At 40.3% G+C, this 27,980-nt stretch overlaps 1 protein-coding gene across 3 annotated transcripts; it reads right to left on the reverse strand.

Annotated features, from left to right (window-relative positions):
* On the reverse strand, positions 1-27,947 carry akap1b (A-kinase anchoring protein 1b). Of its 3 annotated transcripts, none has more exons than XM_042486372.2 (11): positions 27,791-27,947; positions 18,611-20,199; positions 15,659-15,783; positions 13,206-13,332; positions 12,465-12,592; positions 10,816-10,993; positions 9,750-9,900; positions 8,862-8,929; positions 8,596-8,669; positions 8,356-8,421; positions 1-6,858 (listed from the first exon to the last, which is right to left on the reverse strand). In XM_042486372.2, exons 2-11 carry the CDS (start codon positions 20,172-20,174, stop codon positions 6,796-6,798), a joined length of 2,544 nt encoding a protein of 847 aa, XP_042342306.2. In that variant the 5' UTR covers positions 20,175-20,199; positions 27,791-27,947; the 3' UTR covers positions 1-6,795. The 3 variants fall into 3 exon arrangements, with proteins under 3 accessions (XP_042342306.2, XP_087934613.1, XP_087934614.1); XM_088078487.1 differs by lacking the exon at positions 27,791-27,947 and adding an exon at positions 27,115-27,266; XM_088078488.1 differs by lacking the exon at positions 27,791-27,947 and adding an exon at positions 25,282-25,501.
* Between the last annotated feature and the right edge of the window lie 33 nt (positions 27,948-27,980).

Below are 27,980 nucleotides of genomic sequence, written 5' to 3' on the forward strand. Positions count from 1 at the left end.
CACTTTCAATAACTTTTTATTTTTCCCCTAATAGACCTGTACAATCAACAAATCAAACTTAACATGAGCCTAGCAAAACTGATCTGTACATGTCAAATGCTTTCGGGCACAAGAGCTCAACACCCATTTAAATAATCAGCTGATGACTTGTCTAGCTATGCAAACACTGAAAAAAAACAAAAATAAATTCAGTCCCACAGCTCGAGGACGTCGAGTGAAACAGAGGCAGGATGAACCAGAACAAACCGAAAAAAAACAATGTTCCCTTTATATCTCTTTCTCCAGTGTTATAGAAAAGTACAGTCAAATATCTTATTTACAGAGAAATGAACAGAGCTCTAGTTTGATCACACACACGGCGTCAGGTGGTCGGGGAGTCTGGGTTGTTGTCGTAGAGCGGAGGGGAAATACCGTAAAACTTCAAATTTAAAGCCCGGGCTTTTATTTGCTTAAATCATTGACACCAACAGGCTTTTATTTGGGACAGGTGTCTGTATGAGACGGGCTTTTATGTCCTTTCACACAAAACTGTTGCTCAGCAAAGATGGGAAATACAATTTTTTTAAAACCCTTTGAAACCTGGGCAAATTGGCGTAATTTATTTATTCTTTCAAAAACATGAGAAGTTAATAAAAACAAAAGAAGAAATAAACAAAGTAAATTTACCTGAAATTTTGCCAAAAAGCTACAAAAAAAAAGGAAAATGAAAGAGAAACTATAAAAAAAACAAAACAAAAAAAACAATAAATGACCTGGAAAAAAAATCTTAAAAATTAGAATAATTTGCCGAACATGTCTTGCCAAGTTGCTGAGGGTTCGAAGGTTTAAATACGTGTAAAAGGCGTCTGAACGTAGCAAAAGGAAACGTGATGTCAGTCCAGGTTTCGGAGGATTAATGTATAAATCCTCTGCTCAGTGCGGTGTCACGTTAGGGGGAAACTTTTTAAGTGGTCTGAAAATAAAAAAAAAACAAAACAAAGCAAGAAATGACCAGGACAAAAAAAGCTTAAAATTAAAATAATTCTGTAAAATATTTTTTAAATGCATAATGAATTATATGAATATAACTGACTGAACATTTTTCCTTTGCTTTTTTTTTTTTTTAAAGTCTTCTGCATCTCTGAATCTCTTTTTTAGCGTCTGTCTTGTTTACTTTGCCGGTAATACCGTCTTTTTTGGTGCTCACAGTTTCGGTAAAATGAGCTGAATGATTGAACTGTGAGAATCTCAACATTCATACACATCTGTATGTGTAATTTAAGCAGCTAACGACGTTAACTCCAGCCAGCAAAAATAAACCGCGTGGTAACCATGGTAACCAGACCGAGCCTCTAGTTGAGACTTTTTTTGGCATAGACATTTGGGCTGGTAAAAGTGGCCGGGCTTTCACGTGAAGTTTTACGGTGTATTTATCTGGATTTTAAAAAGAGGAGGGACACGGTTGATGTGAGACAGAGAGGACGCACACAAGCCTTTGACGGACAATATGGCTCCGATTCCAGCACCGGCTTAAAAGACGCCTTCGAGGACTCAAACATGTCTCCTATGTCTTTTTTGTTTTGTCAAAATGCCTAATTTCCTACACATCTGATTTTCATGCCTCTCTCCTCCATCAGCTGCCCTGCGGCGCGTCGATCGACCACCTCACCGACCATTCCTGAGATACGTTAAAACGATGTATTATTGAGTTTTTAGCGTTGTTTACACGTTGACATGTTAGCTAGTCGTGTCAAACACTTAAAAGCCCGACCTTTTCCCCGTTCAGTCATTTCCATTTCAAAATAAAGCTGCCTTATTGCTAGAATAACAGTGATTTCATTTCCTCATGTTCCTGAACACGTTATTTAAAATGAAATCCGTCTTTTACAGAGTTCGTTCAGCCCGTTAAAAATCGGCTGAATCCAACGTTGAAGTGAAAACACAGGGGAGGTCTGATTTCATGACACCGGGCGAACATTATGATTCAACGTTTTAAATAAAATACAGGTATACTACAGTGACGAGACACATTCAGGGGCAGATTGAAGAGAGAAACGTGGCGTTTTCTGCTCAGCAGGACCTTGTTTCACAAATGTGGTTTGAACTTTTGAAACTTGCATCAACATAACTTGTTTTTTTTTGGGCTGCATTTGGCCGCCGTTCACAAGTATTTAATACTTTGAACCCTGAACACATTGATTTCTTTCAAAAACAAGGAAAAAAGGCAGCGAGCAACTAAGCAAGTGATGTCCCAAAAATTGCAAGAAATTTGTAGATTTGAAAATCTTTTTTTTTTTTTTTTAAGTTAGGGAAAATAATTATAATTATCATAATTGAATATTTAAAATATTGTTTTGATTGTTTTGAATTTGTAGGTTTTTTTAAAAAAATAATTTATTTTCAGGTCATTTAATTTTTTGTTTTTATTTCTATATTTCCTTTTTGGGTTTTTTTTTTTTTTTTTTTTTTTTTTTACCAATTTCGTGCAAATTTTTCCCATGTTTTTAAACGAAATCAGGTCAGTTTGCTCAGATTTCAGAGGGTTAACCAACCCAGAAAACAACATTATCAGGATGATTTCTGTAAACCAAAATCATTTTCAGTTTAATGAAGTGGGTTTAAGTTATTACAGAAAGTTTCATAGTTTTCACTTCGTAAGTCAGTTTTCTTTGGAGGTGATTCATGAGTTATGTTGTTAATTAATCCTTTGAAATCTGAGCAAATTCATTTCTTTCAAAAACATAAGAAGGCGGTGAGCAAATTAACACAAAAAAATGTAAGACATTAGTAAGAAGTTACAAGAAAATTACCTAAAATTTAATATAATTAATAATTTTAAATGTATTACTATAATGATTATGAATATAGTGTTCTGGACATTTTTCCCTTGTTTTGGATAATTTTCTTATACTTTTATCCTTTTTAAACACATTTTCAGGTCATTTTCTTCATCACCTCTTCCTAATTTCTTGCAATTTCTAAGACATTTCTTAACAACTCGGTCTTTGCCTTTTTTTCTCCTATTTTTCTGAAAGACGTCAAAGGGCGTGTGAGCGGCGTCTGAACGCAGAACATGAAAAAATGTTGTCAAACTAGCTTTTTAAGGGTTAATCTCATGGGCGCAGTAGTTGGGTTTATCTGACGCGATGTTAGAGCGCTAAAACGATTTTAATCTCGTCTCTTCCAGCAAACGGTTTTATCATTCATAGTTTAAAAAATTGATTTTTTAAAAGATTTTGGATTACATAATCTTAAGCGGCATCGTGCTCTTATTTTGAAATAAAGACTGTGTCTTTCACAGATCACACAGTTTCGCTGTTTCACAGTAAGTTTCGTCAGTCTTCTGATCGAGAATTAAATCCAAAGGTCTGCAGTTGTAATTTTCTGTTTAATACGGAAAATAGATGTGAGATCATTACTTTTAAGATTTTGTGAATTTCTCTTTTGTATTTATTCGTTTGAAAAGCGCACTTGTCGGATGTTGTCGTACTTATACCATCATATACAGTATACTGAAATTTCAGGAAGGTATGAAATATTGCATTCAGTGTATGTAGTGCACAGCACGTACCACCAAAGCTCAATCTTTGGTGTCTACTGGTGGAGCTGGCAGCTGAAAGACACAGCGACACCTGGTGGTGGAGGGAGAAGTCACACGACTGTAAACAGCCGGCGGCCAGCAGGCAGAGAGACGCTGGAAAATAACATGTTTTTTCACTTCGAACTCCGTGAATCTGGGATTTAAATGGATCAAACCGGAGCTGGAGATTGTTGGAAGAGTGGACTTACTAACCAGATTACTGGCAACAGTAACCAAGACAGTTTGGGTGAGTTTTATTTTGTTTGTCGAGTTTTAAGTGTGTTTCATGTTGAGTAAGTAAGGCGATTAGGTTTTGTCAGTCTCAGAAAAGGCTGAATTATAAAGGTGTACAGTTGTATTTCTCTGTTTAATATGGAAAATATTACTTTTCTTTTTACGTTTCGAAAAGCTGAAATTTAGTAGCGCATTAGCCATCGGATGCTTATACCATCATGTTCAGTATACGGTGAATCCGGTGAAATTTCAGGAGGGTATGAAATATTACACACTGCTGAGGTCTACCGCCTTACATTACTTTTAACTTTTCATGTGCACCACATATCTGACTTTTGTACATTTTGGGAGAAAGCAAAATATTTACTCTACACATTAAAAACCACACATTTAATAAGATTTCCTCCTCGTGATGCAGCCTCAACCTGATTTCCTATACTTGAATTATATTGTAGTTTGTTCACGTTATCTTCATATTATGTACATTTCTTTTGATGCCTCATTTTCCAAATCTGCCTACACGGACTCCACAGTCTGTCTGTAACACACCAAATATCCAGAATCACCGCCGACTTTATGCTCAGCTTGTTTGTTGATGCCGGCCCCTGAAATCTAAGGCAACATTTCTTAAATTTGGGTTGTTGCTGCGACAGCTTCGGAGAAGTGAAGATTCGGGCGTTTGTCAAAACATCTCATCCACATGTGAAGAACAAGGCCCCGCTCCGGCTCAGGCTGCTTTACCGTCCGCACTAACGACACTAACTGGATTTACATCCGTTAATATTACGTCAACAGTCTGAAAAGCAGCAAAAAAACCCAAATCTTGTGTAGTGTTTCTTCTTCATGTCAGTGTGAGTTTGGCAGCACTCTGCCTATACTGAAACTACAAACAGTGCATTACAGTGAAAACGCTTCGATCTTTGGAATAATTAACGCACGTCACCCATGAGACATTCAGTAATGTGACCAACATGAAATATGAAAGTTAAATCAATGGAAACTAGTCAACACAGACTCCCAGCAGCTTCGCTTCCCTTCAGATTTAAATGTTTAACTACCACAAAGAGATCTGATAGATTTAACAATGCACACACATCGCTATGGTACGGTTAGATTACAAAATGTTTCAGTAATTCCCAAAGACTAGAATTTTTATCTTGAAGGCAGAAGAAATATATTGTGCACAAAATATTGAAAAAAAAATCATCTTTGGGGACTTTAGGGACGCTAAATTTGGAGATTTGAGGTGGTATCATAAAACTGGAGTGGATCTTCAGAAAGTTGGTCATTTGATCAAAATGAAATGGTATGGTAAAAAAATTCATTAATTAATAAATTAATTCCCAAAGACTAGAAATTTTATCCTGAAAGCAGAAGAAATATACAGTGTGCAAAATATTGAAAAGATAATAATCTTTGGGGACACTAAATTTGGAGATTTGAGGTGGTATCATGTAACCGGAGTAGATATTTAGAAATTCAGTGATTGGACCAACATGAAATATTATTTGACGCTAAATCGATGGAAACTAGTCAGGACAGATTTCTATCAGCTTCATTTCCCTTCAGATCAACATTTTTAACCATTTGTTACCAAGAGTTTCGAAAGATTTAACAATGCACACCGGCTGCTTTGGTACGGTTAAAATGCAACATTTTTTGCCAAAGTCTCAAATTTTTTCGTCTGAAGCAGGAGGAATATCGAGTGTGCAGAAAATTGGGGGAAAAACCATCTTTGGGGACTTTGGGGACACTCAATTTATAAATTTGGGGTGTTAAATTCTTTAGAAATTCAGTCACTTGACCAACATGAAATGGTACGCTTAAATCGCAAACATTTTTAGGGAGTTCCCAAATTCTCGAAGTTTTATCCTGAAAGCAGAGGGAATATTTAGTGTGTAGAATAATGGAAAAAACATCTTTGGGGACTTCAGGGACACTAAATTGGGAGATTCGAGGTGTATCATGAAGTGGATCTTTACAGTTGTCAGTCTTTAAAAACAGAACAGATGTAATTTGAGGATTACAAACAGTCCCTACGTGATGATGCGCACCATCAACCGTATGTGGCCTCGCTGGCAGAAAAATTCGTCTTGAATTATTGAGTTAGAGAAATGTTGCCCAACTTTGTCCAGTTTGAAAAGCTGTTAAACTGCATTGTGTCTGGTCAGTTGGGGTTTCAGTCTCCTCTGAAACGCAGTGCTAGCTGGCGGAGAAAAGGTGGAGCGAAGACGACCAGCTCGCTCCTCCGTCCTGGCTGGAGGTGCAGCAGGTCTGGACGTGGACCCACGGAGAGGTCCGCGTCTCTCGAGTGCCGGCAGACCGGCCGGGTGCTCGGTGCTCCACCGGGGACCACCCTCTGGTCTTTGCCGCGTTTGCACCCATCTCTCCAGACGAGAGCTCCCAAAAATCTGCTGAACGACTCTGACAGCAGCGACCTACAGACGACTATCACGAGGCGTCGACGAAACTCGAGACCGCTGACGAGTCCACAGTCTGATGGAGGTGTTTGTCCGTCCACACAGCATGATGATCCAGTCAGTGAGCAAAGGCCCAGAGCAAAAATTAAGGTAGGATGGGGAGGGAAAAAAATACTGGTTGAACCTTTATTTAGTTACAATATAGATTTTAAAAAATTATTATCATTATTATTTTTTTTTTTTTTACAAGTACCTCTTCCTTTCCTTCTTTAAGTTATTTCTGTGTACAAGAACGCGAGGGGGAGGTTGTCTTATTTTGAAGCAGTGCTGTTCTTGTAGATTATGCCTGCAAACAATTTTTAATTTCTTTTCAAAGGAACGAGGGGGCGGGGCAAACGAAAAAAAAACACTCAAAAAAACAAAAGGAAAAACAATCTTCTTCAATCCAGTGGTGTGTTGGGTGTCAGGTGTCGGGTGGGACTGGGAGTCCAGCTTGATCTGGGTCCCAGACTGCTGATCACATGAGAATAAGGGACTGGAGGGAGGGGCGGGGGGGTGGGGGGGTCAGAGCGTGTTCGGAGTTCAAAATCCATCCACCCAAACGCCCAGACCCCTCTCTGCCAGCGTACGGTTCACCGAAATCACCTGAAACAAGAAGACAAACATCCACATCAATAAGAATTCAAATCTAATTTCATAGACTCTATTTTTATCTTATTTTCATTAATAACGTCAGTGGGTTGTATTTTATTATTTTATTTTCCATCTTTTGTTATGCATTCTGTGCATTTAGTTTTTATTTGTATTTTATCTCACTTTTACTCGTTTTATCGATGTGAAGATTCATTATTTGCATCTTTTCTTTCCTGATCTTATTTTATTTTTGCATGCAGGTTTTATTTTGTCTTTTGATTGGTGCATGTAATTTATTTATTGGAGAGCACATTGGACTGCATTTCTTATATGAAAGGTGCTATACAAATAAAGTTTATTATTATTTTTTTTTAATAAAAAGAAAGTAATTTTGCATCTGCCTGCTGCAGCACTCTTTCAATCCTGGACCAACTTTAAAAAACTGTTTCTCCCACAAGTCATTTTGACGAAAAACAAAATAGGGTTCAGAAAAAAATACCAAAGTTCCCTTTTAACCCTTTGAAACCTGAGCACATCGCTTGATTTCATTCAAAAGGTGTAATTTAACGTGAAATCAGAAGACAATCTGCAAGAAATTACTAAAAAGTTATGAGAAAACTACCTTAAGCAAAAACAGAAAAAAAAGAAGTAAAAAGCACAAAAAGAAATGATATTCATGATATGATATTTATGAAAAAGTAAATTCAATAACAGTAGAAAATCAATATTGATGCATAATATTTTTTAAAGCTTGATTTTGAAAAGTGCATTCTGTGTGCAGAGCTGTGTGACGGAGTATTTGACACTTCAAAAAAATAATATAATAATATAAGTATAAAATCAATGTTGCTGCTAATCACTGATATATCCCAGGCTATAATTTAAAAAATCTACTTAGCATGTAGTGAACTGAATATAATGTATTTTTTTTTTCACCTAAAAAGATGGGGGCACCATGACAAAATCCTGGCATTTCAAAGGTTAAAATTCTGATAATTAATAAATATTTGATGTTTATGATTAGGCCTGATGTCGGTCTCTCCCTTTTACACTTTAACTGTCTAAAAAATGGCTAAAAGCCCAAAATAATCTTAAAAAAAAAAATCTCAGCTTTTTGCCAAAAATGTTTGTTTTTTTTTTTTTAAGATGAAAATGCTCAAATTCAGATGTACATGTGCAAAATGTTTTGAAGTGTATGAAAACAGATCTGTTCTTTATTTTGATGTATTTGTTTATATATTCAAAACAGAAAATATTCTGGGGGTCTTGAAAGATTTGTAATTATGACGGAAACTGCTGGCCACTTCATAAATAATAATAACAACAACAACAATAACAACAACAATAACAATAATAATAATAATAATAATAATAATAATATGGCGGGGAAAGTGTTCAAGCTTTTTATGAGCCTACAGACGTCATGAAAAACAATATTTCTCCCGTACGGTACAGAGCGCTGTATTATGAGGGTCGTTTGTAAAGCAGGTGTGTGTGTGAGCGTCGTACCTCTTCTCCGACCATGTTCCACAGGTGGACCAGCGGGAGGCCCGTGTTGTTGTCGTAGTTTGAGACCTTTTCAGAGACAGAGAGACAGACAGACAGACAGAGAGACAGACAGAGAGACAGAGAGACAGACAGAGAGACAGAGACAGACAGAGAGACAGAGACAGACAGAGAGACAGATGTCCGTCAGTTACAGCTGACTGTCACTCTGCAGTTAATTTAGTGAGGAAGGGGTTAACCGACCTGTGCGAGCAGCGCCACTCCTCTGGTCATCTCCTCCAGCGCTGACGTGGCCTCCGGCGAAAAACGATCCTCTCCTGATGAACATTTTAAACGTGTCAGAACAACAAATTCCAGCTTCGAGGACTCATTTAAACGAAAGCAAACGAAGCCGTCATCAAAGGAACAAACACTAAAAAAAAAAAGCGGGATTCATTTTACATCCATCCCGAACACCGAGCGTTTCCTGTGCGTTTTAAAACGACGTGCAAACACAAACAGCGATGTACCTGGGAGAGGAGCGATGTTGTCGAGCAGCACTTCAGCACCTTGAAACGGTAGTGTTACAAAATCAGACCTGGAAAACAAAAAAGGAGCAATCTGTTAAAGGTTACGTATAAAATGCAGTAAACAAACATTTAATATATCTTTTAATTCTTCTTTTTAGTTTTTTTTTTATGTGTCTTAACTCATCTTTTAATTTCATGTATTTATTTTAATTTTTATTTTGTTTTTTTAATTTTAGCCCCTAATTTATTTTATTTATTTACGTTTTTAATTGGGCCTGAGCCTGCTTATTATTGCTGTTAATAGTATTATTATCATTGTTCTGTGTGTACTGCCTTTTTGTTACAGTATTTATCTAATATGTCTCTGCCCCAAAATTCCCTGCTGTATTCTACCTTCACTCTTGTCTGCCGTTTGTCGCCATTATTTACTAAATCTTTGCCCTGTTTGCAAAAGTGAGACGGCAATATCACGCGAGTACGTCGGTTATGATGCAGCTTCTAAAACGAAATCCAAAGTGAGGAGGATGAAAGCTCAACGGCGGTGTAAGTCGACTAAAAACCACGTATGTTCAATTTGAAGTAAGGAAACGTAACTGTGTCGTAAAAGCTGTCAATATCGAGTTTTTGAATTGTTTCAGATCTGATGTTGCAGTTATTTTTTATAATTTAATATTATTTTGACCGCTCAGGGATGTTCATGCACTTTCTGCACTGTTATCAGTGATAATCTGATTTTGAACAAAGTGATGGAGAAAAAAAAGCTTATTTATTATTATTTCTATTTTTAGTTTTTAAAATTGATTAATTTAAAAAAACATCAACCCATTAATCGATTTTCAAAATAATCGTAAGTTGCAGCAGCAGTTTACTTGACAGTGCGACACTCGCCTTATTTGCCGTAGTGAGTCGATCTTCACTCTGTCGTAGCCGCCGTAGTCCACATATCTGATCTCCACTTCACTGGTTTCTTTGTAGAAGGTGATGACCTGAGCTCTCCACCACGCTCCTTCCACCGCCGGAGCCGCACAGATCACACCAACTGAAACACACACACACACACACACACACACACACACACACACACACACACACACACACACACACACACACACACACACACACACACACACGTCAGAAAGGAACAGCATGTTAACAACTTGTTAACCCATTTTGGAAAAAAGTTGTGGATCACGTAGGGAAACTTTAGGGTCCAGCGGTAATTAGATCACCGAGGCTGTGTCTGATGGAGGACAGATCAGAATCCCCAAATGTATCCAAAAACAACGATGTTGCGATAAATGTCGTCAGAGCTGCTCGAGTGATCCTCAGATTCTGGAAAAATAGATCCGGATTTGCAGAAAAACGGAGACATCTTAGCTAGGGTCGAAGATGAAGTTTTAAGGTTTTATGAGGTCACGGTAGGACTGGGTGATACGGAAAAAAGTCTTATCACGATCTTTTTTTGATCACAGTCAATATTGACGATAAAGATCAGATCACTATTTCTGTCAAGCTTAAAGGTTCCCTTTGACTCCCTTTTACATGATGGTTCAACACTTTTATCCAGTGACTGTCGGACATGTCCGTGCGCTGGATCGGGCTGTAGGACATGTCTGCGCACTTGAATAGGCTGTTGGACATGTCCTTGCGCTGGAGCAGGCTGTTGGACATGTCCTTGCGCTGGAGCAGGCTGTTGGACATGTCCTTGCGCTGGAGCAGGCTGTTGGACATGTCCTTGCGCTGGAGCGGGCTGTAGGACATGTCTGCGCACTTGAATAGGCTGTTGGACATGTCCACGCCGGTTCAGGCAGTTTTGGGAAAAGGGCGTTTTTGTTGCTTTGTCCGTCTTTTAATGCGGCTGTTTTTTTTATGGTTGTTGAAGATTTTAGCTTCCTGTCGATTAAAAATGACTAAAACTGCAGAAACATTTGTCTGCGCAGCGACTCGAGGTTACCTTCGGCTGGCGAGGGCAGGGCGGGGGTGCCCGGCTGGGAGTAGCAGAGGAACATCTGCTGGTCGAGGCTCCGCAGGGCGTGGTAGGTCGGGTGGGTGTGCTGCTGGACGAAGACGTGACCGGCCGACACGATGTTCACCACGATCACTTCAACCGTCACTCCGCTGGGCAGCAGGAGCTGAGAGGACAGAGGACAGAGGACAGAGGACACCAGAGGACCTGTGAGTCCTCCATGTTTCAGGCTGCATTCACTTCAGCTGAAGCCGCACTTCAAAACAATAAGAAAGATAATTTTTTACCTTAATTTCTCTGGTGGAGTTTATGGCAGACGACTCACATTTGGATGTGAGGAACAGACGTTAGCTCGTCATGTTTGTATTTACATTACCATAGCAACGCTTTAGCCGGAGGAAAAGCGTTCTTATAATCATGGTGGGATTACAATCGCTCCGATTATAAATAATAATAATATTAATTTAGCACCATTAAAAACAGAGTTTACAAAATGCTTTGACAAAGTAAAAAAGGAAGTGTTTTTTTGTTTTTTTTCCAGAGACAAAGTAACTAAAAGAGACGAATGATAACGCCCGAGCTGAAGCCAGACAAAATTAAAATTAAACAAAACAAAAAAAAATACAAAACAAAAACAACGTCTTTTAATTTACTTTTTAATGCATTCTTTTATTCCGTCTTGATTGTGTTTAACTCTATTATTAGTACTATTATTTCTGTGAAAAGACATGAATGCTTTGATGAAACGTCTGTCTGCAGTTTGAGCTCCACAGGACGAACGACACCAGCGGCTGAACTTTACCGCCATCTGCTGGTATTTAAGACGTACGGCGTTTATTCTGCCGAGGCTCGATGCCCTCTCTCACTACGTTCATGAAAATGAAACATCATTTGTGTATCTGCCATGTGATTCAGATCTGCTCCTAAATTTGATGGTTTCCTTCGTGATCCATGAGACACAACTTCCACCAATTCAAAATGAAAATCAGGCGAAAACGAACCAAAAACATGACCTCTTTTGCAGAAGTAATAAAAGTAACGTCACATCACCTCGTAGCTTTGTATTATGTAATTTTAAGGTTTAAGTATTTTGAAGTAGAGTGAAGCATGGGAGGGAAGACTTATGTGTTTGTTGTAATCTTACAACAAAGTAAAACAAATTGGATTATCTTTTCATATATATATATAAAGTTAATAATGTTAATTCTGTTTTCAGTTTTTTTCCTGTCTCTTTACTTAAAAACCCCCGTTAAGAACCGTTAAAACTACTGTAAAGAGTATCGACAAGCAGTATTGGTGAGAGTAGTAGTACCATTATAATCTTACTGATACTCATTACTAATACTTTTAAATCAAACATTGATTCTTTTCAGGCAGTTGGATTGAAATGAAGACAATAAAAGAAAAAAAATGTTTAAAAACTCTATAGAAAGATCATCAAAAACACAAACTTCTGACTGAAAACTGCCTCTGAGTGAAAAATCCCGAACCTTCAGACAGAATCAGGTATCTGAAAACCTTCAACTGGACCAGGATGCACAAACGTTTCTGTAACATCTCGTTCAGGCTTCAGTGTAAACCGTGTTAGTCTGGAAATACACTGTAGCAGCTGAAAATGTGCTGAGAGGCCCACTCACCCAGGAGGTCATGGGAAGTGACGGTAACGTGAGCGGTGGCGGCGGAGGAGCGTACAGGTTGGTCAGGTCCAGATCTTTAAACTTCTTCCCAATCAGGGACAGAGCTTTGTCCACCTGCTGCTGCGTACCTGGAGACAAACACACATCAACGTTTTCAGCGAGGTTCGAAACACTTTGATTTAACACACTCCTACACCTCACAGAAACAGATTTATTTGTTGTCGTTTTTTTAAATTATATATATATATATATATATATATATATATATATATATATATGCACTGATGATTTATTTTATTTTATTTGCTTTTCTTTTCTCCTTTCTTTTCCAATGATTACACAATTATTTATGTATAAAACCTTATTAATGTGGTATATGTACAGTCGTGTGCAGACACTCCTCATATATATATATATATACACACACACACACACACACACACACACACACACATTTCCCACACCCATCAGTTAAAGCCTGCGCTGTCTTTTTGTTATTTATTGTATTTTTTTCGCCGTCTTTAGTTTCACTGTGTGTGTGTGTGTGTGTGTGTGTGTGTGTGTGTGTGTGTGTTCGTCTCTCTTGACTTCGTATGTTGTTGTGCTTGTTTTCACTTGTTTTGTTCTTCGCTGCAATTCACAATAATAAAAAAAGTGGAATTTTTTAGTTTCTCTGAAATCCTCAGATTTTTCTCATCAGTAAGAGTCTGAATTTCGTCAAACGTCGTGGTTCGGACTCACCCTCTATGTGACAGATCTGGAACTCCTGTGTGTAAGGCAGCGTGGAGATGTAGATCTTTGCGCCGGAGTTCTGCTTCAGGAAACTCACGTATCGTCCCTGTTTCCCTATTAACCGTCCTACAAGATGCTGGCAGAGGAAGACGGAGAGAAAACACACGTCAGGACAGTTTATTTATTTAATTTATTTAATGTTTATTTAAAAGGGGCACCGAATATAAATGAACACGTACAAAATACAAATGTAAATATGCAGAGAACAGAAATAAAGACAATACAATGATTCACACAGAGGACAAAAGTGCAGGAAAAGTAGAGATGGAAACTGTGCGGCACAAAGTGCTTTGTGCAAAGTGTCTTATCTGTGTGCAAAGTGCAAAATTCAACACGTGTTGGTTGATATTTTTAAAAGCAAAACCTTCCTTTTTAGTTTGGCTTTTAATCTAACTTAATTTATATTTTGACTTCACTGACTGTTTATTCATACATTTTAGTCTTTTTACAGTTTTACCAATCCCTGTAACATTTATTATTTTTATATTTTAATATTTATCTATTATTGTACTTTGCGGTGTTATCCTTTCATTTATTTACAGTATTTACATTTTTTTTTTATTGTTATTCCTATTGTCATTGTTTTTATTTATTCATTCATTCTTTATTTTGATTTTTTTATGGGTTTTATTCTGCCTGTTTTTTTTCCCACTTATGTCAGCACCATGGATCCCATTTTGATTTATTTCATTATAAAACTTTTTTAGAATTTCATTTAACTTCCTTATAACCGAATTTTTTCAAATGTTATTATAACTTATTGAACTTTATTATATGACAGTTGCTACTTTATCTAACTTGACTAATTGCAGTTCAATGCTTTTATTCAATTTTAGTAGTTAACATTAGTTTAAGGGACATTTAAAAATACCGAGATATACACTGTATATCACGATTTAGCCTTTAAATATTACAACATTATTTTAAAGCCATATCACACTGCCCGACTTATACAAGGCGTCTTTGTAGATGCTGACTCTTCTGTGAAAATCTCTGGTCTCTCTTCAAAGCATTAAAGTTTCCTGAGTCTGACTTCAACTTTTAGAGAGGTCAACTAGCCAGATAACGTAAATAAATAATAATAAATAATGCCGTTATAATACTTTAATCATGGTGAAGTCAGCTGCTGAAGTAGCCATTTTAAGCTGAACAGGTCCAGGTGATGGAGGGTAAAGTTGCCCTTGGCTGTTGGACTTGGACATGTTGGCCCCCCTACACTGTAAATCATTAACTGGTGACTGTTAAAATAAGAAGGGAAAACTACACTGACCTATACAGACTACGTTAGGTTTGTTTGTGATGTCTGCAAGCGTCCGCTCTGATATTTCTACCAGCAGCTGCCAAAGTCAGACGTCTTAAAACCCTTCACACAGCGTGCCGATAGCATTAACGTCTGCAACAACACGCGGCTTTATATCACACCATGATCATTTTACTCAGGAATTAAAAACTTTTGAGTAGGCCCACTTCTCCTATAGCTGCCAACATGGTGAAAATAAGCTCATGTGCTTGTGGCCCCGGGCCCCCAAAACATTACATCTGCCTCTGGTAATATAACGAGAGCTCAGCGCGAGCGGCTGGATGAGACACGGAGCGATGCGTCCTGGTGTTTCTAAATAATTCAAAGTCTGATTAAAGCTGAAACTTACACAAAGTCGTCTGTAGAAGTGTAAAGAAGTCACTTTGCGCCTCTGCAAATGTGTCTGTTTCAGACACTTTAAAAAACAGATATGTAGGAGATTTTTATGCTGTTTTTTGTTAAAAAAAAAAGACACAGTGCTTTTCTTAATTATGATCTACTTCCTGTCTATTTAATGTGCAGTGGCTGTTAGCAGGAGCAGAGGGAGCAGATACTGCCGATGTAACGTTAGTTAAATAAAACATGATCCCAAGTCTGTGCAAGGCGTTTTATTTTGAAAAGTGACTGGATGTGGTGCTGCTTGACTTCCTGATTGGGACAATCTGCTCTGTGCGGCAAAAATAGACCCGGCCGGTATTTTCTGCGAAGCATAGCAGGGAGTCGTGTTTGGGACGCTGCTGAGACACTCAAGAGGCGCACGAGCGTTGTCTAGAGCGTCCGCGGTCGGCTCTGGAGGCCGTGCCGTGGCCGAAACCAATGTTGACAGACCCCGGTGGAATTTAGGGTGTTTGTTCAAAAGGATGTGTGGTTTGGTTAGCAAAGTTCTTGGTTTGGCACACCCTGTAACCCAATTACAGTGAAAATAATCTATTTATGTCAACTGCTCGCACATGAGGAACAGAAATTCGGGAGTGTGATGTTCACCCGGAAGATTATGGCACACCGTCAGCATCACCGCACTGTCACTGCAGCCAGAAAATGACTGTAAAGGAGAAAAGCTACATTTTCTCAAGTGAAAAATCACCTAAAGCTCCCTTCTCACCTTTGGCACCTCGATCTCCCAGATGATGAGGTCAGAGCTGGAGGAGGCAGCGTGGTTACTCTGGTTTTCCCCGGCGCCCATCGTGCAGCCGCTATCCACCGAGTCCATACTGTTCACATCAGAGCCTGGACACGCAAACACAAAATCATCATCGCCTTTACCAGCAATACTCATGACTCCGATTAGTCTCCTGTTTTGATAACACAAGTCATCTGTTTAATTATGAGACAGCAGGAAACTGAAAATTACTCCGTCTTTAACGTCACTTACCAACTGGTCACTTTTTTTTTGACTAGTTAGGGATCTGGAATATAGCTTTAAAATAATATTAAAATATTTTAAGGCTATATCACGATACACATCAAGATCTTTTGAAATCTAAACTACTGTGAACTACAAAAATACACAATTATTCAATGAACTAAACTCATGAACTAAAAGTAGATACTGCCATAATATAAAGTTACAAAAACTACTGTTATAATGTTAAATAAGAAAAAAATGAAGATAAATAAAGCATTATTAGAATTAAAGCCTCTGGAAACATGGCTTGAAATAGTAAGAAAGCACATATTATATCAAAATTGAGCAACTCATCAAGTATTTACAAGAAAAAATAAATAAAAAGAGTGAAAAATAAATGGTTCCCACTATCGACCCCGATCAAAACAGCTCATTTTGAGAATTTTAATCTTTACTTTTTATTTTTTTAAAAAAAGCTGCAGGGAGTTTGCTGTATATGATGTTGAAAGTTCAGTTTTGATTTGATTTTGCTAGTTAGTATTTTCAAGTTTTGCAAATTTGAAACTTTTTTATATATATTTTTTCTAAACTGTTGAGTTGTTGGCACCCTGTAATTTTGTTACCATTTTTGCACCTTGTTTTTTTTTTTTATTATACTTGGCACCTTGTTTTTTTATTTAATATTTTTTATATTTGTAATTTTTTTTAACTTATTTTTATTTTTTAATTTTTTTTGTAAATGCAAATCTGTTCCAAACATTAGTGTAGAAAAAAAGTTAAAGAAAAAAAAAGTCAATCCCTAATACATGAAATGGATTTTAACTGTCACAAGTCAGTTTACATTAAAAGCACCTGTCTCTGACTGTCCAAACTCTGAGAAGTGAAAATCCTGGGAAACACTTCATGACGCTAACACTGTTGTGCCGATGAAAATAACAACGTGGCTCATGCTGAGTGCATCACGTGAGCTGCCGCCTGCTCTTTCCCTGATTTTTATTGTTCATACAAGCTGCATGTGTGTCAAAAATAACACACTGTGGATTTATACAGTCCGAAATCCATCTGTGAAATCCATCCATCCAAAAATACTGGAAGAAAAATACACCAAATCAGTGAGGGGAGAGATTTGGCGAAAGAGGTTGGTGAGAAACTTTTGATTTCATTTAAATGAGTTGGAAAAGAGCGAGTCGAGCTCTGGCAAAAAGCTCGAGAAGCCCTTCAGTGACATTACTGCTCCTACAGGGAGGAAAGCACTTTTGAGCTCAAATATTTTCTCATATTTCAACACTGAAACATACTTTAACGTGATGTTCAGAGTTAACGTTGTGCCACTCATCTCTGCTTTTATTTTCTCTTCAAAGAAATACTGGTCTCATCCACTAATCGATTCAAGCTTTCCTCCTGTGATGCCCGTCACGCTTTACCAAAATGTTAAGCTGCTGTTAATGAAACAACACTTCCTGCAGATGTGTCACATTAGAAATCCTTTCACATTAAAAAACCTCACCTATCATCATTCGTCTCTGTGAAACCTCTGTAATCTGCTGGCGACATGCTGTTAAAGCAGAAACCCCCTGCAGTGAGTGGAATAATTAGTAATAATACAACATTTTTCTTTTTCTTCTCACGTCTTGTTTCTACCAGCAGTGTGTCAAAAACATTACGTTTTGCACCGTCCTCCACTCGACTCTATATTACACCGGGGCGCTCAGAAACAGAGCGTCCTACCGGCTGATAGAGTAGACTTGCTGAGATTGTGCTTATTTTGTCATTTTCCTTGATTTTGTGATTTTACCACATTTAAGTTGGCTACATACATAAATGCTTTCATTTTTTTTGTCTGTTTAAATTCTGTTTATTGACGTTTTTATGATATTATTAATGTTTTTACCCATGCAGTCCAGCTATGAAATAAGTAGATCAAAGCTGCTCTGACTTGCTAACACGCTGAAAAAAAAACAAAAACAAGAGAAAAACCCAACAGTTTCAGCGACGCTCACGCAGGCAGCGTGTTCCCGGCATAGTGTTGATGGATTGAGCACAGCCAGATGAATTTTTTAGGCTGACACTCCCCTTGTGTGAGCAGCGCTGCTCAGGTGCGTCTCAGCTGCGTGCCAGAAGCAACACATCTAGAGAAACGGTGGCTCTGCGTTTTTTTCCGGATGCCGCTTGTGGTTGTCAGCAGACATAGAAAATGGCGTTTTGATTATTATATTGACCCTAAAACACCTTTGACTTCAGTGTCAATGTCTTTATCTGTCACAGAGATGAGGAAACACAAATACATATTTTACTTGAACTTTCTTGTATTTGTTTCAAAATAAAAGCCTTTTGACAACGTCTCTGACAGAATCCCATCAGTTGTTGACAGAAGGCGTTTTATTTTGACAGAACCGTGTTGTTGACAATGCAGGAGCTGCACGACTTCAAAACTGAGTGAAATATGTGCTCATACATGTGAAAATACAGATCTCATAGCAGCAGGCAGCTCTGCAGAAACGTCATAGAAACAACGCTGCCAGTGTGAACGCCATGAGCGCTCAACACGCTGCAGTTTGGCGGGGTTGCCGTCTTACGCAGCTCATGCACGCAGCTCATGCACGCAGCTCATGCACGCAGCTCATGCACGCAGCTCATGCACGCAGCTCATGCACGCAGCGTGTTTCTGCCATCACAATCATACAAATAATCAACAGATTGAAGGCTCACCTCCAGACTGGTCCGTCTCCACCTCACATGTCCCATGAGCGCCGTTCCTCAGGCCCATCCCGTTGAGCCTCTTTATCTCACACACGGCATCAACCGAGTCTTCTTCAGCCAAAACCGACGCCTCGGTGGCGGTCTCAACCAGCGATTTAGACTCTGTGGCTTCTCTTGCTGACAAGTCTGTAACCTGGACGGCGTCCATCTGGTTGTCAAACGCGCTGCTCTGCAGGTCCTCGTTGCTGATGCCGTCCTCAGAGTGGCACGTGCTGCAGGCCGAGTCGTCGGCCAGCGCGGCTCCTTCATCGCCTTTCAGTTTCATGTTTAGCAAAGGAGTGCTTTGTGCTGGTTGGTGCGATGGTGTTAGCCAGTGGCTTTTCTGTGCGTGGTTCGTCTGATGAACCCTGTGGCTGACCTCCACAGGCTCCCATACTGGAGCCGCGGAGCATCCGTTGGGCATCCCTTGCTCTTGTTTCTCTGCGGCCTCTCTCGTCTCATATCCGATCTGAGAGGGGCTTGTCAGTAGATGGTGGTGCTGCTGTGCTGCTGTGATTGGCTCCTGTTGGGAGCATAGTCTGCCGCTAGCCACTGGCGTGCCGCTACTGCAGCTGGGCTGGCTGTTGTCTGCGACCTGGCAGCTGGTGACACCGAGGACCTCCTGGGTGGCTGCCGAGATGACCTCAGTTATGAGTCCAGCTGCCAGAAGCTCCAGATCCTGCTCCTCTGTGCGGCCGCTGTGTACCTGGATGTCCTGCGATGTCTCCGACGCGGTGGCGGAGTCTCGGGTCGCGGTCGTGGCTGAGGAGGCTGGGGCCGGGGAGGTAGGCGTGCTGGTTACAATGTGGAAATCCTGCGCTGAAGGGGGTGTCTCTAGAGAGCGGGCCTCTGATGGGATCACCGTGCACACTTTGGCTGGCGTCACTGCACAAACAGCCACCTCATCCTGTGTACTAACGGCGCTGTGGTGCTTTGCAACTTCGCCTTCTGGCTCCGGCCTCTCTGCATCAGAAAGGTGTGTCGTTGTGGGGCAGGAGCTGGTGACCCTGGAAGACTGGCAGGGCAAGATGACCTCCTCTGTGGTTATTGGAGCTTTGACACGGTGCTCTTTTTCCAGGGCAGGCGTTGAGCTTTTCTCCGGGTCTTTATGGTCTGTCAGAGGCACCTGCAGGGCGTCTTCTTTGCCCGGCGAATGTAGAGTTTTCTGGACTTCCTCTTGTGTTATTCTGCTGAGGTGAGGCGCAGCTTCTTCAGAACGTAGTGTCAGCGAAGGTGCTGCAGCAGAGTCCTGGGCGTGGATCTGGGAAATATTTCCATGCTCTGTTCTCTGGTCACTGACCTCTGGAGGTCTGTGGCTTTCTGTGTCAGTTGTGGGGGATACAGTGCTTTTCTCCACCAAACCGTTGCTACCCTCTGCTGGGGACGATCTAAGGCCCATCGCGGTCGGAGGCCCCTCTGGGCTGTCATGGCTAATGAGCCGCTCTTTCTTCCGTGAGATGTACCACCACCAGCCGATCAGTGCGAGGACTCCGGGCAGCGTGTAGGGCACAACAGAACGAAACCTCAGCGGCATTTCCTCAGGACACTAACAGCTACACCTGAAAGACGAACACAGACTGATGTTAGTTTAGACACATTTCACACTGAAAAAAACTAGAATAAATCTGGAGGAAGTGGTCTGGATCTGTTGTTGTTTGATTTAAGGGTTAATCTTTCACCCAACATATACAGGGACTAATGCTTTATCACATGTGACGGTATGAAAACACTTCCACATCACCAATCAAATCTTCTGCAGGGTTAATATTTATGTGTTGTGGCCCACCGTGATTGAAAAATCTGCTGCTACGTTTTGATTTTCTATTTGTTCATTTGGAGCGGTTTAAATTAATAATGCTAGAAATAAATAAATAAATATATATCCCTGGATTGAAAAAAAACATTGCAGAAATATCCTAAAATCCTTGAAATGTCCTAAAATCCAAGAAATGTGCTAAAATCATAGAAACGTCCTGAAATTCTATAAATGTGCTAAAATCCTGGAGATGTACTAAAATCCAAGAAACAACCTCAATTCCTAGACATGTCCTAAAAATCCTAGAATAGTCTCAAAACCCTGAAATCATCCTAAAATTCTAGAAATTTCCTAAAATAAAAAAACCTGTATGGGGCTGCTGCAAGCGGCCCCTAACGTCCTGTCATTCTGCAAAAGTGGCCCCCAAGCAAAGCCAGTTGAGTGTCCCTTGTGTAACTCGTCTTTCACGTCCGTCCAGCCAGCAGCTTCTTACAAACAGTCTGAGGCCGAGTTCGGCCGCTTTTAGCTCAGCGTGAGCAGCAGGGGTGCCACATTTTATTTTAAGCTTTTACACGTACTGAGTCTTATTCAGCGAGAGTTCGATTCTGAGAATGAAACACACAAAGCACGGACTGGGCTGAAGGTCTCAGAGTTACAACATGACCAGCTTGTACTGAGGAAATCCGCCCTAACTGAGGACACTCAACAGCCGTCTGCGCGGCCAATTCCTGGTGCGTCGCCTGACAGGAGGTGACTCTCTGTGCATGTTAAAAAAAGGCCATGTACACATGCCTTTCCTTAACAAACCTGGCCCAGCCTGCCTGCATCACATGGTGTGGACGTGACTCAATCGTATCCTGCCATGCTTCCACACACAACTGTCACTGGCAGCCACACGAACGCATATATATACGGACTTTTGACCTCTGTGGCTGCCGGCACTCCCACCTGCTCTACGTAAGCAGCTGCAGGCCGTCTGCAGGCTGGGAAACACACTTTCTGCATGAAGTGACAGCAGAGAGCTGCTTTAGCAATGTGTTGTACCTGAGCAAAAAAATGGGGGTCAACAGATCACTGGGGCCAAAATTTGGCTTTTTTCCGATTATCGGTATTGGCATTTTGAATTAATTTATTAAAAATTGCAAAGAAAGTGTCAGCATGGAGAGGAACTTTTACTTTGTAAAACCATCTTTTAAAATTTAAATTTTACTTTATAACAAAGTTGCAGGGAAGTTGCTTTTTATGATATTGAAAGTTTCAGTTTTCATTAAACATTTGCTAAAAAGATTTAAATAAAGTTTGTGTTGACAGAAAGATTTTAATTTTAACTGTAAATGCATACAGATTCCAGATATCGGTTATCGATCTCATTAACTACTAATAATCGTTATCGGCCCTGAAAAAACAGTATGGGTCGACCCCTAAAAGGACCAACAGTGTGCTTCATTCAAAGAGCGAGAAGCCCTTTGAAAACCTCCCTGGCATCCTGGTAATGGTTTCGTTTTCTCAAACACTTTTCTAAAAACTCCTGCCATGAATTCATCGAGCAGCAGAGACTCTCCTCAACATTCAGGCTGCAAACACACCAATGTGCCGAGGCTGTGAATGAATTATGCAGAGCCACGAAGACTCGATCCCAAACAGGTGGGAAAGACTACACCGTCCACACATCAGCGTGACGCGCGGGGGATTCGAATGTTATGTTCGTGTGCATAAAAGTGCGAGACAATTTCAAACTGAAATTACTGAATTACTGAAATTACACGTCAACTTTTTGTGTATTTCTGAAAAACTCAGTGGACAAAAAAAAGTTCATTTCCAACGCTGGTTTACAGGGTTTTCAGTTACAATGTTCTAATGTGATTGTGGGGCTTTTTTAATTCAATAGCTTAATAAAATTATCAAAATATAATATCACTTCAGGTTTTTGTTAATCTTATTTCATCGTGACATGTTGGCCTGGGCCTAAATTAAAGAGTAATATTGTGCCGGTTAAACTACAGAAGGATTTATTGCCTGTATGTCTGTACAGAAGACGAGCAACTTAAAAACTAAACAGTTCATACTGAATTGCAACCAAAATATTTGTTTATAATATTGCAATTAGATTATTTTGCCGTATTATTCAGCCCGACATTCAAGGCTGCTCAGATATTAGAAGTATTAAAGGCAGCTATCAGAGAGCATTGTGCCAATGAGCACCATTGTTTTAAAAAAGTAAAATAAAATTATCATTGACAGAAGATTTTCATTTTTACTGTAAATGCATATTGCTTCCAAATAGTCTCAATAACCACTAATAACGTGTATCAGCCCTGAATAACCGATATCGGTCTACTCTAACATTAATTCTGCAACATTAACAGCATAAATGCTGGATATAAATATTCTGGTCCTGCAGGGAACTTAAAAACAAAACCTAACTGACTAATGAAGCTGCCAGAGGGTTTATCGGACAGAAAAGTGTCCCTGAGATCCACGAATATGATCATATCTGCGTGACCAAGGGTCACATATATGTGCACTATGTTCGCTGTAACAACCCTGATTATAGGTCAGCAGTTCAGCTCTGCGATGGTTAATATGACGAGCACGGCCTGAGAGCGGGCTCCTGTGTGTGGGCTCTAAGGCTCTCCACTCCAGGGGCCAAATGCATAAATGATGTGTACAAACAAAAAGTATGAGCACGCCTCGCTGCAGTTTTAGCGGAGAGCTGCGGGTAATACGATAAGAGGGAGAATAAATACACGTTGAGAGACTGAAAACGATATTTCAAGGTTGTTTGCCAACTTCACTGACTGCTTTATTTTTCTCTGCATCTTAAATTGCGTTCTGTAAACTGTCAAACATTTAATCAATAATTTAATCTTGATATTTAAGATAATTCTATCATTTGGAGCCACACGAGCGCCACAGCGAATCATCGATTATCCCGATATTTAAGAATTATACTGACGATTGAGGTTTCACGGCGACAATGATTTGCAGAAATGTGATGAGCTCGTGGTACGGAGGCTACAGCTGTGCGTAATGACGGCTGCTGTGACACTGTTGGAGAGCCTCGGCGATGCAACGGTCGGCGATATCGCTCTCTTTACCGTATTTCTCCTCAACAGGTGTAATGACCGGTGGAGAGCAAAGGTGTCAAGAGGCAAATTTATGTTTAAAGGCGTTTCTTCGTCTATTTTAAGTGAACTGTGGGGGTGGAAATGACGCTTGTTTGCCCAGCGCCACAATGACTGAGATTTATAAAACAGAATCAGTCGCACGCACAGCTAGTGCTGGGCGATATGGCTTTAAAATAATAAAAAGATATTTTTAGGCAACATCACCATACGCCATTTTATTTTATTTAACATTTATTGGAATATTTTGAAATCTCCTCTTAACTAATGTAAAGTACAAAATTATTAAATGACCTACTGTTACAAATAAAGTAGGTGCTGCCGTTACATATTCTTACATAAAATACAGTTATAATGTTAAATAAACTAAAATATAAAGTAAAATAAAGTACTTTCTTCGTAGTAAAGTCCAGTGTCACTTTGCAGCTCCTCCATGTTTGTTTGTTTGTTTGTTTGTTTGTTTGTTTTGGTGCCGTCCATCGTGTACACGTCCCCCTCCAAAGAAACCCAAACAAAGTGACAGCATGGGAGGAACTTTTACTATGTAAAACTTCAGGGAGCTATCTTTATTTACATTTTCACTTGACTTTATATATAAATATATATACACACATATATATATATAAAGCTGGGAACGTACTGTATGATGTTGAAAATTTCTGTTTTGATTAAAAATTTGCTAAAGGCGTTTAAACAAAGTTTTGTGTTTGAGTTTGTTATATTCCAAATTCGAAAGATTTTCATAAATGCACATCGGTTATCAGTCTCATTAACTACTAATACTTGGTATCGTCCATGAAAAGCAATACCGGTCAAGCGTACACACAGTTTTAGTCAGATATCTAGAGATTTATGCACCTGGTTTTGCAGAATTAACCTCCTTAAAAATGACTCCTGTAATTCAACCTTTCACCTGAAGTGTTCAATGAAAAATCAAATATCATCCACTGACAATCACACAGAGCTAAAATCTTTCCATGCTGACGTGTGAACTAAAGCAGAAGGCACCGATGAGCCTGTTTGCTGTAAATGTGCCGATGAAATGGTGGCTCACGCCACATTCACCTTGAACAAGGTTACTATAGCAGCCCAGCAGTCAAACTAATCTGGAGCTCTCCTTACAGGTCTGACTGGTGTTCACTGCTGCTTTCTTGACCTCAGAAGTGAGGATTTAGACGGTGACCTTGGCATTCACACAGAGGAGTGGTCAGGCTCTATTTACATGTTTCAGAGCTTAAAACTGCTCACAGCGTGCAGAATAAACACAGCAGAGCTGGTGCCATTCACACCAACACACTCTCACTGTTATATGTTTCTATATGCATTTCCCCCCAAAAGTGCAATCTGGTTATCTGGGGCTGCGTTATGCCGCAGACAGCGCTGCGCACCTGTCACACCTGCGTTTGTACCTCGTTCACACTGTTGGAAAACCTGAATAAAAACCTGTTTTTACACTTTACAACATATGTGGGAAAGTGTGTGTGCACCTTGTTGCAGCCTAATTATCGTAACATTTACAGTGTGTGTGTGTGTGTGTGTGTGTGTGTTTTCGTGCATCTAATTTTGCGTGCAGTCAAACCAAAAGACACGCACGAGCACACGCTGCCAGATTCAAGTTTTAACTAGTTAGCGCTAACGCTAGCTACAACAACAAGCTAATCCTTAAATTCAACTGACAGGAGCAAAGTGAAAATAAAAATGACGAATACTAAAATATTGATGTTTACAACCCCACGACACGATGACACACCTTGACTTACCGGGCTGTTTTATGCGCACGAGGGTCATAACGGCAACTTTGAGCCACTTAATGCTAAACCATTTCAGCTAGCTACGTGCTAATGATAGCTAAAACGAGACTGTGCGGCTCGCAGTTAATGATCCCAGCGTCTCGTTTTTGTAAATGAGTTAATTTCTGTCTAAAATAATAACGTCGTGTAACTTGACGATCATTTCACAGCAAGAAAAACCGGTTAAAGGAGTTAGCTAGTAAGCTAGCAAGCGCACAGAGCATAACGTGAAGCTGCAGCGAGAATCCGGCTACTTTAACGTTTCCTCGCAGGAGGTTGGGGAAGTTATGCACACCGAAATATAAACTTAAGCCTTTTCCTTCAAATCCACACAAATGCGTCTCCCTTTGCACGCCAATATTTCTCACATGCAAGCTTATATAGTACAAAACCTCTCTGTAAGAAACAACAACAAAAAAACTGGTGGGCGGCAAGTTAGCAAGCAATGATAGCAATTAATAGAAACTGTGACTTCACATGTGCCGCTAGGTGCCTGAATTCAGAGCCGAATTTATCAGAAAACACTCATCATCCACATGATAGCTTTGATTCAGTTATACGACGCACGGCGTTTTGCTGGTAGCATTGGGAAAAGTAAACTCACAGATATCTGCACGGAGTTTGGGCTGACACTGTCGGGAATCAAATCCAGCACCGGAGGTGATGGTGACTTAAAGCTAACCTTTATGTTAGCAAGCAATGAGAACAATTCAACTTTGTATTTGGCGCTATGTGTCTCATTTCAACGCCGAATTCATCAGTTAACGTTCATCATCCACAGGCGATTTTACGTTTATTGCTTAAATGCACAACGTTTTGTCGGTAGCATTGTTAGACAGAAGTGACAGATATCTACACGGAGTTTGGCGTAACACTGTCGGGAATTAAACCCAGCGCCGGAGGAGCTTGTGACTTCACGCTACCGTTACTGACTTAAATTAGCAAAGCAATGAGAACAATTTATGTAAACTATAAGTTTTTATTTGGCGCCATGTGCATCATTTCAGAGCCGAATTTGTCAGAACACACTCATCAGCCACTGGAGCACTTAAATTCAGTCATAATATGCACAACGTTATGCGGGTAGCATCGGAAATGTAAAGTGACAGATATCTACACGGAGTTTGGCGCAACACCGTCGGGAATCAAATCCAGTTAGCAAGCAATGATAACAATGTATAGAAACTGAAACTTCGGATGTGGCGCCATGTGCCTCATTTAAACGCAACGTAATTCATCAATTAAGATTCATCATCCACATAAGATCTTATTAATTGCTAAAAGGCACAACGGTTTGCCGGTAGCATTGTAAACGTAAAGTGACAGATATCTACACGGAGTTTGGCGTTACGCCGTCGGGACTGAAACCCAGCAACGGAGGTGGTTGTGACTTAACGCTAACGTTACTAACTTAAGTTAGCAAGCAATGAGAAAAATTTATGTAAACTGTGACTTTGTTTTAGGCGCTATGCGCCTCATTTAAAAGCCGAATATATCCATCAAGATACATCGTCCACATGAGATCTTATGTTTATTGCTAAAATGCACAACGGTTTGCCGGCAGCACTGTAGGTGTAAAGTGGCAGGTATCTACACGGAGTTTGGCGAAACGCCGTCGGGACTGAAACCCAGCACCGGAGGTGGTTGTGACCTAACGCTAACGTTACACTACAGGGAATAAAGCATGGCCGGGGAGGAGGCCGCAGTGCAGGACACAAAGTATGAAGTCAAGCAGCTCAGCCCCGCACGTTTTGGATACAATGCATGACCGAAAACGCAATGTACAATGACAAGGCAGCTTACCGCACATTATTTTTGTCCCAAAGACGATAGGTTGGTTACATCACTAAAGCCTCGTGTTTTAACGCCACTTTAGAGTTTCCCTTTACCCACCGACCATCGCGTTAGCCCACAACAAAAAGCATCACTCAGCTTTGAGACAAAAAATGCACCAGAGAGGGCTTGTCCCACACTGACGCAGGGTTTAAGGACGCTCCTGGACTGCCTCTGTCCTGCACGGGCCGCAGACCTTCGCGTTAGCTTTGCTAGCCGGCCCGACGAAAAAACGACAGCCAAATAACTTCTCACTGCTGACAACCTGTGCGCATTTGTTGCTATTTGAGAAACGCGTTGCTGGTGAGTGTATAGAGAAGGCACGGGAAAGGAAATTAGGGTAATCTAAGTTACACAACGGGGACAGAGGCTAGCAGGAGTGTGCCGACTGAAGTTAGGGAAAGATGTGCAGCTCAATGACATGGGATTACTGCACTCAGCCGGGGACACGGGGGACACAAGACAGCCCGCAGACACGCGTGAAAATGCCAATGAATGGGGTTTTGCACACCGTGCGTGTGTTGCGCCTCCTGTGAGTTGATTTGAAGTAAGTCACGCTGTGTGAACATGATGCAGACGGCTACTCTCCCCTCGGTGGCTAAATGCGCTCTTTCTGCTCCAGTTTTTATTGATTTATTTTACTTACAGGATTTTAGGGTCCTCGGCGCCGCCACGATGAGAGCAATACTGATAATGTGAGTTTTCAAACGTGTGTCCCCGTGGAAAGTCAGCCTCTCCTCCCCACGTGTAGACCGACGAGCAGCACCAGTCGAAAAAAAAAAACAGACTAAACAGCTGGTCAAGTCTCGCGATACTCATGCGAACACAGGTCGGCT

Source organism: Plectropomus leopardus, chromosome 6 (genome assembly GCF_026936395.1).
Source record: "Plectropomus leopardus strain MGB_pleo_1.0 chromosome 6, ASM2693639v1, whole genome shotgun sequence".
Lineage (NCBI taxonomy): Eukaryota > Metazoa > Chordata > Actinopteri > Perciformes > Serranidae > Plectropomus > Plectropomus leopardus.

Excerpts from the sequence above, each read along its gene's own strand:
- akap1b (XM_042486372.2), bottom strand. The coding sequence starts at position 20,174 with ATGCCGCTGAGGTTTCGTTCTGTTGTGCCCTACACGCTGCCCGGAGTC. Across the intron at positions 10,994-12,464 it reads CACTTCCCATGACCTCCTGG|CTCCTGCTGCCCAGCGGAGT; the intron begins GTGAGTGGGCCT and ends CTGTCCTCTCAG. Across the intron at positions 8,670-8,861 it reads CAACATCGCTCCTCTCCCAG|GAGAGGATCGTTTTTCGCCG; the intron begins GTACATCGCTGT and ends AATGTTCATCAG.